The 12,972-nt window shown below is 40.9% G+C and overlaps 1 protein-coding gene across 1 annotated transcript in view; it reads right to left on the bottom strand.

Annotated features, from left to right (window-relative positions):
* The window catches only part of RAB30 (RAB30, member RAS oncogene family), a 22,840-nt gene extending 12,475 nt beyond the window's left edge, over nucleotides 1-10,365 (bottom strand). Inside the window, exons 1-3 of the mRNA XM_006144977.3 lie at nucleotides 10,062-10,365; nucleotides 6,852-6,935; nucleotides 399-582 (exon numbers count right to left, since the gene is read on the bottom strand). Coding sequence (XP_006145039.1) covers nucleotides 399-582; nucleotides 6,852-6,935; nucleotides 10,062-10,154 — 361 coding nt within the window. The 5' untranslated portion in view covers nucleotides 10,155-10,365. The remainder of the gene's footprint in view (nucleotides 1-398; nucleotides 583-6,851; nucleotides 6,936-10,061) is intronic.
* Nucleotides 10,366-12,972: the final 2,607 nt, after the last annotated feature.

Here is a 12,972-nt window from a genome sequence, read left to right as displayed (position 1 = left end):
TTTTTTTTTTTTTTTTGGCAATAACCAATTCCTTTAATGACTTCCTTCTCAACCTAAAAGATATACTTTATTTCTAGACCAGAATTTTCCACCATCTTGTAATTAGATTTTTAAACGTTGAGCAGCCCACATAACTTCCAGGGCCATCCAACTTCCTCCCCAGAGCGTTCGTTGATAGAAAATCAATCTGCCGTGTGTTCTACTTCATTTTTCTAAACCATTACCAAGGGATAGGACCTATTTCATTTTCTCTTCAGTTGCAGAAGAACTGAATGTTGACTGGATGAATTATATAGCTATAGACCATATTCTTGGAAGGTACCAAGGCACAAGCTTGATGCAGTATAAATTCTCAGATGTCCACAAATCAATTTCGTTCCTCATTAGTCTTTACTTACCCACTAACACAGTGATGACTTTATTGCTGGCATATTGTTCTATCTCCCGCAGCCACTCAGGAAGGCAACGGAAAGATTCCTCACAGGTAATGTCATAGGTGAGGATCAAAGCATTGGCGCTTCGGTAATAACTCTGGGTAATGGACCGGAATCTCTCTTGACCTGCTGTGTCCCAGATCTGTAGCTGCAAAGGCGTAAGAGACAGATTAGGTTGGAGAAGCAAAAACAGAAAGCATTGCCTTGCTTTAGCTTAGAAATGAGAACCCTTCACCCAAGTAATTTTATGATTATTTTCTGCCCTAAGAAAAGGACTTGTAGTTTTTTAAAAAATTATTATTGTCACTATTTGTTGGATGTTTCCAGCCAGGGAGAAAAAAAGTTTTTTTTTTTGTTGTTGTTGTTATTTAAGTGTTTCCTCTGTATTCCTACAAATAAACAAAACTTATTGAGTGTTTACTATATTCCATACTCTATTCTAGGCACTTTATTTGCAGTACCTCGATTTTCACAATAACCTTATGAATTGGGTACAATTACAATACTCATTTCTCAGATGAGGAAACTGAGGCACAGAGAGATTAACTTGACCAGCATCTTACAGCCACTATGTCCCAGGGCCAACTCAATCAGGCACTGCCTGTGGTCCCACAATGCTGTATTACAAAAGTCTTAATAGAGGGCAATCTGTCTCCTGTGACTATTGGCATTTCAGTCAGCAACTGAAGAGAGAGAAAAAGCCAACCTCACCGCCTTTTTCAGTTCAAAATTCAAATGAATGTACTAAGGTATTATCTTTGTACATGAAAAGAAGAAGAATGCCACACCAGACAAACCGTAATTTCCTTCCACATCTTTTAAACTCAGTAACTTTGGGCAAGTCACTTAATCTCATAGTGCTTGGCCCAAAGCATCTGCTATAACACAGTAGAACAAATCACAAGGTTTTGAGAAGTAACACCAGTAACAATAATCATCTTTCTTTCTAACTGTACACATTTTACAAGTGATAGGTCCATTCATCCCATAGACTTAATGTCACTTCCTCAGGGCAGACCTGGAACCTTTGGATTAGGACAGGTCCCCCATCTGTCATGCCAGTCTCTTTTGCAACATATCCTGTCATTCTCCTTCATGGTACCTGTTACACTTGAATTGTTTATTTATTTAATATAATTTGTTTAACATCTGTCTTCCCCATTAGACAGAAAGCCTCATGAGGAAGAAGTCAGAGTCTATTTTACTCATCAAATACAGTGTCTGGCAAATAGTATATGCACAAATATTGATCGGCAGTCTTATTTAAACCTTGCAAAAACACAAGGAGGAAGGCAAGTTTATGCCTTCTGTTGTCAATGAAAAATGTCTCCTCACAGGTTACTCACAAAGCTGATCTAGAAGACCTCTGATCCCAGGTCTTCTATTCTGACATAAGGACACATTCTATGCCACCACGCCACCTTTGCTACCAAAGACTAATTTAAATGCAATCTGTATCCAAAGAGGATGAATCAGTGGTGTCACCCTCTGCTCATTCCAGTTCAGCTAAAGAGACTGATGAGTGACCAGTAGCCCCTGCCACAAATCAGAGGTACACAGGCTCTCCTTTGACTTGTAATTATAGCTGCTCTTTGATGATATACATAAGTCTGTGTATGCTAAAGGCAATCATACAGATGGCATGGGTTTTGTTGAGACAAAAGCTATTTCTCTTCAAACCTTCCTCAAACCTAAGGGCGTGATTCTGCACTGCCAGCATGTCTCAGAATAACAAATGATTGATTTAAAGCCACATTGAGCCTCTAAAACACTTGGGATTGGGTTTAGAGTCTGCCAATCATTAAAAATCAGTTCTCGTGACTGGCAAATCTTTAGAACAGCTCTTAGTGTTCAAACCACTGAAGTATTTTCTGGAATAACGATTATGTGGCCTTGCCAAGATATATGCTACTTTCTCGTGGAGGGCTGCTTGTTTCTTGCCTGACAGCTGATTATTGAGGATATTTCTAGTCCATTGCTTTACAACTCAACTTGGGTTCATTATTTTCTATAATTCACTTGCTTTTTTTCCAGGATTTATAAGACAGTAATACATGCAAGGCATTGTGCTAGACACAGCAAGAATACGAGATAAACAAGAGGAGATCCCTAATCTCAAAGAGCTCACAACCGATAGGAGGCCAAATACATAATTAATCAACTGTGGTGTGATATAACATGTTCTGTTGAGGACCGCCAGGTGGCATGGTGGTTAAGGCACTGGAGTCCCACATGGTCAACTAGATTGAGTCCCAGACCTGGTGGCTCGCTATATCTCTCTCTCCCTCCACCCCAATCAAATTAAAAAATAATAATGATAGGGACCAGCAGGTGGCATGGTGGATAAGGCGCTGGACACTCCCACATGGGCAATCATAGTTTGAGTTCCAGACCTGGTGGCTTACTTTCTCATTTTCCCCTTCTCTCCGTGTCTCTCTCTCTCTGGTCAAATTAAAATAAATGAATGAATAAATAAAATTAAATAATTCTTTTTTAAAAAAATATGCTCTATTGAAGTGGTACCAGAAGGAGAGAGTATATCCTAGTGTTAGTCTCCTGCCTGTTAAAATGTTGTCAATACTATAACCATGGATAGAAAAACCACTTGCACCTCTAGGACGGGACTACACTGTTTGCTACTCTCTTCTTTACACCCCTATTTAACCTCTATTGCCTCACTGTCACAAAAAAATATTGCAATCATTGATTGACTAGTCTGTTCCCTTAGTAGCCTGAGTTCTTTGAGGTCAAAGGCTGTCTCTTATTTACCTTATATCCCCAGTGCCTTCCTAACACAGTACATGGTATATGGTGGGATATTTAAATGGTAGCTCACTAACTGAACAAAGTATTGTGAACAAAACACAAAGGAGGGACTGATTAATTCTACTTAAAAGCTTAGTAGGGTGTTAAAGAAGGTTTCACAGGTAAAATGTAATTAGAGCTGGATGATATCAAGTTCTGAGGGGGCAAAAGTGATTTATCTACCATAGTGCTTGGCCCAAAGCATCTGCTATAACATAGGATAGATGGATACATGGATGGACAAGTGGTTGAAAAAACAAATGGGTATATTACTTTATGACTCTTTTACTTATGCAACATAGACTGGATTAGAGAGAAATATAGCAAATATTCTACTTTTATTATAATGAATTTCCTTGGGTTAAAATGTTTGAGACTGAGCTTAGAGTTTTGCTTATCATTAATTTGTGATGGACTGAAAAAGCCAATAAAAATTTCCTTTTTTGAATTTTTTATTGTGCTGAAATACACATAAAATTTATTATCTTAATCATTTTAAGTATGCAGTACAGTGGTTTACATTTTAATTATATTTATGTTTTAATTGATATTATACTATGGTTATTATATTTTCTACCCAAGGTCACTGGCACAGACCACTTTAAGAGCCTCTTTTTTGGGCCAGCAGATGGCACAGTGGTTAAGATATTAGACTTCCACATAGCCAACCGTGGTTCAAATCTCAGCTCTGGAGGCTTGAAGAACATGCTGGGATCATATGTCCATGTATGCCTCAGATATCAACAAGATGGAGAAATGGAGAAGGGATTGTAGTGTGACCACATCCCATTGCGGGGGTACTTTCTCCCTCCCTCTGTCTTCTTTCCCTCTTAGTCTCTATCACTCCTGCAAGTGCACATGCCCTAAGGCAAAAACTTCTTTTTAAAAAAGACACAACCTCTTTCTTTACTTACTTAGCACTTACTTAAGTTTTAATAACTATAAGAATCTTTCTAATACCTTGGTTTCCCTATCTTCAATACTGAGAGTTATCCTTGAAAGAATACTTGTAGTAGAGGCCGAAGGGTGTGCAGAGAGATCAGAAGAGAGATGCAGTTCTGGTCCTGGCCCTGCCACTAACTGGGGCCGGTCGGGGGGTGATGCTGCATAAAACACTGGCCAATTCTCTGTTCCACTGGTTCATGGGGCTCTGGGAAAGCCTACAGACTACCACAAAAAAGCTACTTAAACATCACGAAGAAGAGGCATTTCGAAAATGTTAAAGAAGAGGGCAACAATAAGGCAGCAATAGTTTCCGTAGCGACACCAGGGCAGCTCTGCCTTTTCCTAATAAGGGACTAAAGAAGTTACTCCTCATGTGTCCACATATTAATGAGACCCTTGAATTAATGTGATTGAAGAGGGTCATTCTGTATCTTGATTCAGCATATTGGGCTAAAAAGATTTGGCAAATTGATTTGGACTGGATTTGGGGAGCAGCCATCTCACTTTTTATAGATAAAGTTTAAGAGGCCTAAAGAAGCGGTGGGGAAGGAACTATGCTGTAAATACAAAACGAATGAGACACAGACCTTGTTCTTAAGGAGACTGTGATTTTATGGTACAGTCAGAAGTCATTAAGAATGAATTTTAGCAGAATACAGTAAGTATAAAAATGAAGTTATGGTTTGCAGAAAGTAGAATAAATGAAATATGGGGACAGCAGGTGGCATGGTGGTTGGGGTGCTGGACTCCCACATGACTAACTGCAATCTGAGTCCTGGACCTGGTGACTTGCTTTCTCACTATCCCTTTCTCTCTCTCTCTCTCGTCAGATTTCTTTAAAAAAAAATAAAATTAAATAACTAAATTCTTAAAAAGAAATAGGTGAATGGATACATAAGCCTGGGGTTCAGGAAAGAAAAGTCTATCCTTTAACAGGCTGGAACATTTCTTATTCACCTTTGTTAATGGCCAGTGCCTGACATGGAGCATGCACTAGCATTCTGGGAAAACAAATGAACTCACACACACATACACTTATAGAAATGGGAAATTCAAACATCTATAAGCAAAATGCATGGAGGAGTCATTATCTTTACCTAACTTCCTGGATTGGTAACTGTCTCCCTTCTGCTGAAACAATAGAAAGTTACAAAAGGCCTTTCCTGCCAATGCCTCTCGAGCTCACTCCTGTCTCCTTGGCGTCCCCACACCTTAGTTCCTTCTCCCCACCCCAAATGTACTATGATTTTTTCACTTTCTGGTTGGCATTTACATGGATCTCACACCATGCTTTTATCTTCCAGAGCCCCAGATCTTCACTCACTTGATGTAGATGGCTCTGCAGTGAGGACCTGTTCTGAGGAGACACGACTGGCAAAAATACTGGAAGAGTTTCTACCCATCATTCAGAAGCCTCATCCTAAATGCTACTCTGTAATAGTGAGTGTCTATGAAATGCTGCAAGAGCATCATAGAGCTTCTCTGATCTTCTCCAGGCACTCAAAGGAAAGGGGGCAAGTACATATGGGAGAAGGAGGAAAACAACAAGAACCCAAACTTGTGATGCTTGATTGGGGTCTATCTAAAACCTTAGTGTCAGTTTCCATTGTGCTGCTGATAGCTGGGTTCTAACTTCTTCCATGGTACTCTACTCTGGAAGATGTGACGATGGAATTTCAATAACTCTGAAGAGCGGGTTGAGTGCGGTGCCAAAGGTCATATCTTTACCTTCTGCCCATGTAATTTAGTCTCCCTTCGCGTTTCCTTCCTTTACCTTCCTCCTTTCCTAAGACAATGGGCCTAATGTGCCTTCATTCCCCTCTTCCCTCATGCGAAAGGCAACTACCCGCAGACAATGGGGTAGACTGGCTGGCAAAACTGGTTCATATCCTGCCTGCTTCCATTCCTAACTGTGTAGCCATGGATAAGTAAGTTGTGTAACTACTCTGACGCCTGAAAAACATGGATAATACCACTTACCTGACAGGGGTTACAGTTAGGATTAAGCTAAATACGAGTGCACATGTAAAAGCACCAGCAAAGGCACATCGTAGGTACTGACACCCAGTCAGTAGGTACTTACGCATAGTAGGTACTCAGTAAAAACTGTCTCCCTTCTCTGGACATACCATATTTCTTCCAGGTAGCAACCCATTTGGAAATCACAAAGGAGAGACAGAGTGGAGATCACAGATCCTTTCCTAGATCCCTCCTCTGGTGTCCCTCCATCACCAGGGATGAGTATGGTAGGAATAAGCCTAACTGAAGCAAATGATTCATAATGAAATGACCCATATTGAATGGAGGGATCAGGCAATCTTCCATGGATGGGGCTGCTGTCTATAGGAGGTAATAGTACTGGCCCAACTCAGTAGATTCAAAAAGAAATATCTTCCTTGTTTTTATATTACCTCTGACATGACAGGAAGCAGAACAAACTTGCCTCAGCCCTTCTTTCTCTATCTCCTTATCTGTTATCACATCATCCCAAATCCCTTTTTGCTCCCACTAAGGAACTAGAAGAACTCTGGAAATAAGCTGCCATGGTTGAGTGTAATGTTTTCAATATGAGTTTCAAATAAGAGATTTAATAAATGTTCTGAATACTCTACTTCCCTTAAACTTTCAGAGCACAAAGAATGATTTTTTGGTCATTTAGCTTCTTACCTTCACTTTTTCACCATTAATCTCCACTGTCTTAATCATAAAATCGACTCCAATTGTGGCTCCTTGACCTGGGGGGAAAAGACCCTAAAGAAGAAATCATAAAAAACAACAGTTAAGCAAAGTCTTCAATGAAATGAAAGACAGCAGAGTAGAAATAGTGCTACACCAGGAGGCACCAGCCTTGGGATCTCTGTGTGACCTTAGACAAACCAGTCTCTTCTCTGGGCCTCAAATTCTATGAGCTTAAGGGTAATGTAAACATGTCAAAAATTTTATAAAAGCTTTACCTCAAACTGTTAACCAGAAAGATGGGATGTTAGCAAAATTACTTGTATGATATAAGTTACTATTACATAATAGTTCCTGCAAGCTTAGGGAAGGAATTGAGTAAACAAAGAATTCTATCAAGAAAGAACTTTTTAATCTGGATTCAGTAGCCCAAGCTGTGAGGTGCTACTGCTTGAATATGAAGCCATATGGGAGGCCTAAGTTTGAATTTTAGACCAACTGGCGTGCCTGTGATGGGTGGCACTGGTTGGAAGGCCGAGGCAGAAGAACCACAATATGACAAGACCCTGTTAGGGGTGCTGGTCTCTCTCTCTCTTTCTCTCTCTCATACACATTTAAAAAAAAAAAAAAAAAGATAAACTTTTTTTAAAAAAAAGAAAAAGAAAGAACTCTTTACCTAGTTTCACATCCCCCTTCACTCATTCTAGAATTTCCAGAAATTAAAGTAAAATAGACTTTAATAGCTCTGGCAGCTAAGATTGGGACATCTTTAATTAAGTCCATTCCCTCACAAGAGAGTTCTTTAATTAGAGTTTGAACTTAAAAGACTGAGCTTCAACCCAACAGAAAATGTTCCATTTCATGTCTTTGAAAGATGTAAATATAAACATTCATAACTTTACTTACAAATATTGAATCAATTTTCTTCTGTTTTGGCTTGGCTCAGATATACACGCTGCCAAGCTTCAAGTTTATAGCTCCAGCTGTTTTGCAGCCTAACAAATGCCAAAATAATAAAACAAATCCTTCCCAGTGCTTCTTATCATTTTGTTTCGTAATCCCTCCTACCTCAAAAACAGCTGAATTCTTGGTGGCTTGAGAAGCAGGCTGGGTGTGTATATGTGTGTTCCTAAACTTCTCAAAGGAGGGAGACATGGAGAAGGGATTGTGAAGCAACCATTCCCTATGGGAGTTCTTTCTCCTCTCCCTTTTTATCTCCCCCTCCCAATCACACACACACAAAAGCTGAATCCAGTTCATTTTAACCATCTACAAAGAAACAAAAACAAACATAATCCTGCCAATAAAATATAAACTTTTGGGGGGAGGATAAGGGGTAAGGACAGTAGAGAGTAGGTAGAAAAGAAATATGAGAAAGAAAAATAAGTATGCTTGTTGGTAAAAATGGAAGCATTTTAACTCTGGCAGGGGGACCAGCAGTTAAAGGCTATGTCACTGGACTCCCATGTAGTCGACTGCAATTCAAGTCCCGTGCCCAGTGGCTTAAACTCATGCCGGGTGCTTGTGCGTGCCCAAGATCCTGAGAGGAGAATGAAGGAGAAGAGATTGCAGCGTGGCCATCCTTCCTGCGGGTGGGGGGTGATTCCTCAGTTTCTGTCTCTGTCTCTGTCTTTCTGCTGAGCGCATGCGCCGTATAGCAAAAACCTCTCCAAAAGAAAAAAAAAGAGAGAGAGAGAAAGGCCAGGTTCCTATGGTCTGGAGTTTAAAACATTCTAATGCTGGCCTCACTGCTTTTATGTGAGATCCTAAGCAAGTCATTCAGTCCTTCTAGATCTGAGTTTTTCATATGTAAAATGAGACGAGTGGATTGAATAATCTCTAAGCAACCTTTCAGTAATAATATGAGGTCTAAGGAATTTTTGATAAAGGGACTGAAAACTTTTCTACCTCTCTGCAGTTCTACATTCCTGTCCTGTCAAAAGCAGAAAGGGTTACTAATGTGACGCAGAAGAAAAACCATTTGGAGTTTCCAGTCTAACTTCATGATGCTTCACTGAGCCCAGATGCCTGTTAGTTTATGACTTTTGATTTCACCAAGCCAAGCGTTTTTTACTTAGTAAAAAGCTTGGGTTCTGTTCTGTGTTTATTTATCATGGGGAAAACCCTGACATTTCCAGAGAGACTCCGGGGCCCTAAAGCTATTGGTGTTATCCGATCTGACTCCAGTTTTTTGGTTGTTTTTTTTTTTTTTTTTTTTTTACAAAACCACAGATGTCAGAGCTGGAAGGGGCCTTCGGGCTCACTACGCCCTCCTGTGAAGTAGGGGGCCAGGTTAGGGGAGGTAACTTACCCAGGCTCACAAAGCAAGCCAGAGACAGAACTAGGATGGGGGCCTACGTCTCCACTCTCGAGTCAGTGCTCTTCTATGGCACTAGGCTGCCTGATGCCTTAGAGAGAGGAGCTAGCCTCAACTTTCCCAAGGAACCCTTCCTAAAATGCAATGTATCTGCAGGATAGTCCTGAAATGAGCACCTTTCCTGTTTTTCAGGGGAAACACAAAAGAAGGTCAACTTCAGAATGACGTCTCACTAATTTCTGTATAAAAATAGGTGTATAATTTCAAGCAGTAACTCTCAAAAGGGCAGCCCTACAGGGAACATGTACTTAGGTCAGATGATAAGGACTCAGCCCAGAGGGAACAGTCAGTTCAGTTCAGAGAGTTCTTTGCTATTCTCATTTTATTCCCATTGAAGAGATTTAGGAAATCAGTATATTTGATTCTACATCAAAATGGTGCATTCAGTTTCTTGAGAGGATGTGAAAAGGAAGGGAGTTGGTATGGCTTAATTTGTATTTGAATTTAAAAAATTATTATTTAGGTTCAAATTTGAAATCCAGATTCACTTATATCCACCATTTGGATTATTTTTAACAAATAATCTATTTTTTAATCACTAATGTATTTTTAAACTGCACACTGCAAGCAGAACCACTTGCCCCTTTCATTACAGGAAGCACAAACAGGTGTGGGAGGGTTGGTGCTGGTTCACTGAGCCATGCTCTCTCAAGATGGTTTTAAAAACTGGTCAAAACTACAAAGCTGATGCATTGTTAAAAGGGCGTATTAAGAGCTCACAGCCAGGAGCTGGCAATGCAACCAGTCACTCTTCCCATCAGCTTCCCCTCAGCCCACCGGCTAAACTGTGAACCTCAACCCTGGGCTTCTGAGAGTCCTCTTACCTGAGTGAATCGTCGGACTAAACACGTCTTCCCCACACCGGCATTGCCAATTAATACAATTTTGAACAGGAAATCATAATCTTCCATACTCATTTACACAGCTGCAAGGCAAACAGGCAAGAGTGAGAGGGGCCCCAACAGACTTGTCCACAGAGCCTAAGCTGCACCAGTGGCGTCTCCTGGGGAACAACAGCTCTGACTCATTTGAAGAGCAATTTAATGCTCCCTCCTGGTGACTCTGCCAGCGACAGAGGAGCCCCAGGTGCTTGGTCACAGATGGACTTTATTCCTTCCCAGCTCATTCTCATGCCACGGAGAATAAATGACACAGATGTCCTTTCACCTGGTAACCTTTATTCCTCCAAGCAGTCAGGTCACAGGTGGCTCCTGTGATAAGATCTGTTTTTTGGGTTTTTTTTTTAAAGAATTATTTTATTTACTTATTATCTTCACATGAATTTTGCCAGAGAAAGGAAGAGTGAGAAAGCAAGCCGCCAGGTCCAGGACTTGAACCGTGTTCGGCCATGTGGGAATTCCAGCACCTTAACCACCACGCCACCTGTTGGTCCCCAAGATCTGTTTTCTTTTAGCATGGAAAAGAGACCCTAAAACTATATGTATGCAAGCTGGGGGTGCAAAGAAGCCAGGACAAAGGAGAGCCACCCAGGGCCGAAAGCTAGTTGACGGGCTATGGATGTCTCTGGGAAGAGGTGCTAGTGACTAGGAGCTGAATGAAAGGGAAGGAACTATGAAGAGCCCTTTTAGTTTCTTCCAAGTCCTGGGGATCTTGGGGTCTCACCAGTGGGAGTTATGGCCATCTTTCCCCTCTGCCACTGCGTCATTCCTACACCTCCTACTAGCCTCACTGAGGCTACGGGGCCTCCCCAAGTGCCTGTCTTCTCATTCTTTTGGGCTCTGGTACATATGATTTCCTGTGCCTGAGATGCCCTCCACGTCTCCTACCCTTTCTGCATCATGAAGTAATCCCAGGCCAAACATCTCTTTTTCTCTGAATCTTTCCTAATCTTCCCCAAATACAGTTAAACACCTTCACTATTGCTCTATCCTAAAAGTTTGCTTGCTGTATACAATGATTTGTTCAAATGTCTGCCTTATCCTTAAAGGAAGAGATTATGTCTTTCAGCTCTATTTTCCTAGTCCCTGGAGTCAGTTACACTTAGTAAAAGTTTACACTATGGGGCCAGCAGGTGACGTGGTGGTTAAGGTGCTAGACTCCCACATTATCTCACTTCAGTTCAAGTCCTGGACCTGGCAGCTTGCTTTCTCAGTTTTCTTCTCTCTCTCTCTCTCTCTCTCTCTCTCTCACTCTCTCTCTCACTGTTTCTCTCTGGCAAGCACATATGCCCTACAGCAAATTAAAATAATAATAATAATTCTTTTTAAAGAGTTTACACTATAGAAGAAAAGAATTCATCAATGGGTATATTGCTAAAGTGCAGGCCTAAATTCCTACACTTTTAACTAAATTGAGCTAAATGAATACTACATACTTTATTTCAGAGAATTGTTGTGAAGATTAAAGAAAAAGAAAGAAAGAAAGAAAGCTATACAAAAGGGCCTTAGTACCCATAAGGCTCTATCCTGGTCAAAGCAATTGTTATCTGTTGAATGCTTACTATAGTACTGTGCTGTCATCACAGGAAACACAGAGAGGAGACAATGTCTGCTCTCAAGACCAGTATGAGAAAAGTTGAAGAACAACAAATAAGTTAAATAATAATTTGAGCCAACCATAGAGCTCATTTCATAAGAGCAGGCAGAACAAGCCCAGTGGACTCCTGTAGAAGAAAAGGACAATCGGAGAACTAAAGAACCTTCAGGGTCACTTATACCTGCAGACCTGAAGCTCGAGTGGCTGCAGGCTTGCAAGGCACTGAACCTCTCAAAGAGCTCGGGCGGGCAGGAAGTGTTGGGGTGGGGGTGGGGTTCCCCGAGTACCAAGACGATTTCTGTGTGGATTTCAACTTAGAAAGATGGTTGAGGACCACACCATCATGCAGGTGGCACCTCATGGGCTTCCATTTTGATTCACTGGGATCTTGAAGAAAAAAACATTCCATTGATCAAGAATCTGGATCCATAAGCAGTGATTGCTCTGGTTATATGCCGGGTAGTATACTTGGTACTTTATGTATATTACCATTTGTTTTCAAAAGTCTGTGGGACTGCTTTTTATCAATATACTACCTATTTTACAAGTGAGTAAACTGAGATTAAAGGAAATAAAAAAGGGTGACCCCATGGAGCCAGCAGGTAGCATGGTAGTTATGGGCGATGGACTCCCACATGGTCGACTGCAGTTCGAGTCTCAGACCTGGCAGATTGCTTTCTCACTTTCTCTCTCTCTCTCTCTCTCTCTCTCTCACTCACTCACTCTGTTCCTCTCTGGTCACATTTAAATAAATAAATAAGTAAAAAAAGGGAAAAAAAAAAAAAAAGGGGGGTCCCAAATCATAAAGCTAACAGCCAGGCTTGAAGTTCCAATGGTCTGTGGTGTCATTAAAAGAACTCTAGTTTTTGGTACCAGCCGATGGTGTAATGGTTATGTTGCGGGACCGCCATGTGGGGTGATTTCTTGCTTTCTGTTTCTCTATCTCTCCCTGGCGAGCGCACATGCCCTACAGTAAAAATCTCAAAAAAAAAAAAAAAAAAAGAACTCTAGTTTTTGAGCCAGACAGGCCTATGTTCAAGTTCTCACTGTATGATGCTAGCAGGTGGCATGGTGGTTAGGGGCACTGGATTCCCACATGGCTGACCACAGTTCAAGTCCCAGACCTGGTGGCTTTCTCACTTTCCTTCTTTCTTACTCTCTCTCTCTCACTCTGTCCCACTCTGGTCAAATTAAAATAAATAAAGTGAAAATAATTCTTAAAAAAACACAAACAAGGGG

The sequence above is a fragment of the Tupaia chinensis genome, unplaced genomic scaffold (assembly GCF_000334495.1).
Source record: "Tupaia chinensis unplaced genomic scaffold, TupChi_1.0 Scaffold000139_1, whole genome shotgun sequence".
NCBI classification, from domain to species: Eukaryota; Metazoa; Chordata; class Mammalia; order Scandentia; family Tupaiidae; genus Tupaia; species Tupaia belangeri.
Note: the sequence above shows the minus strand (reverse complement) of the source record. Positions and strands in the feature narration are given on the sequence as shown.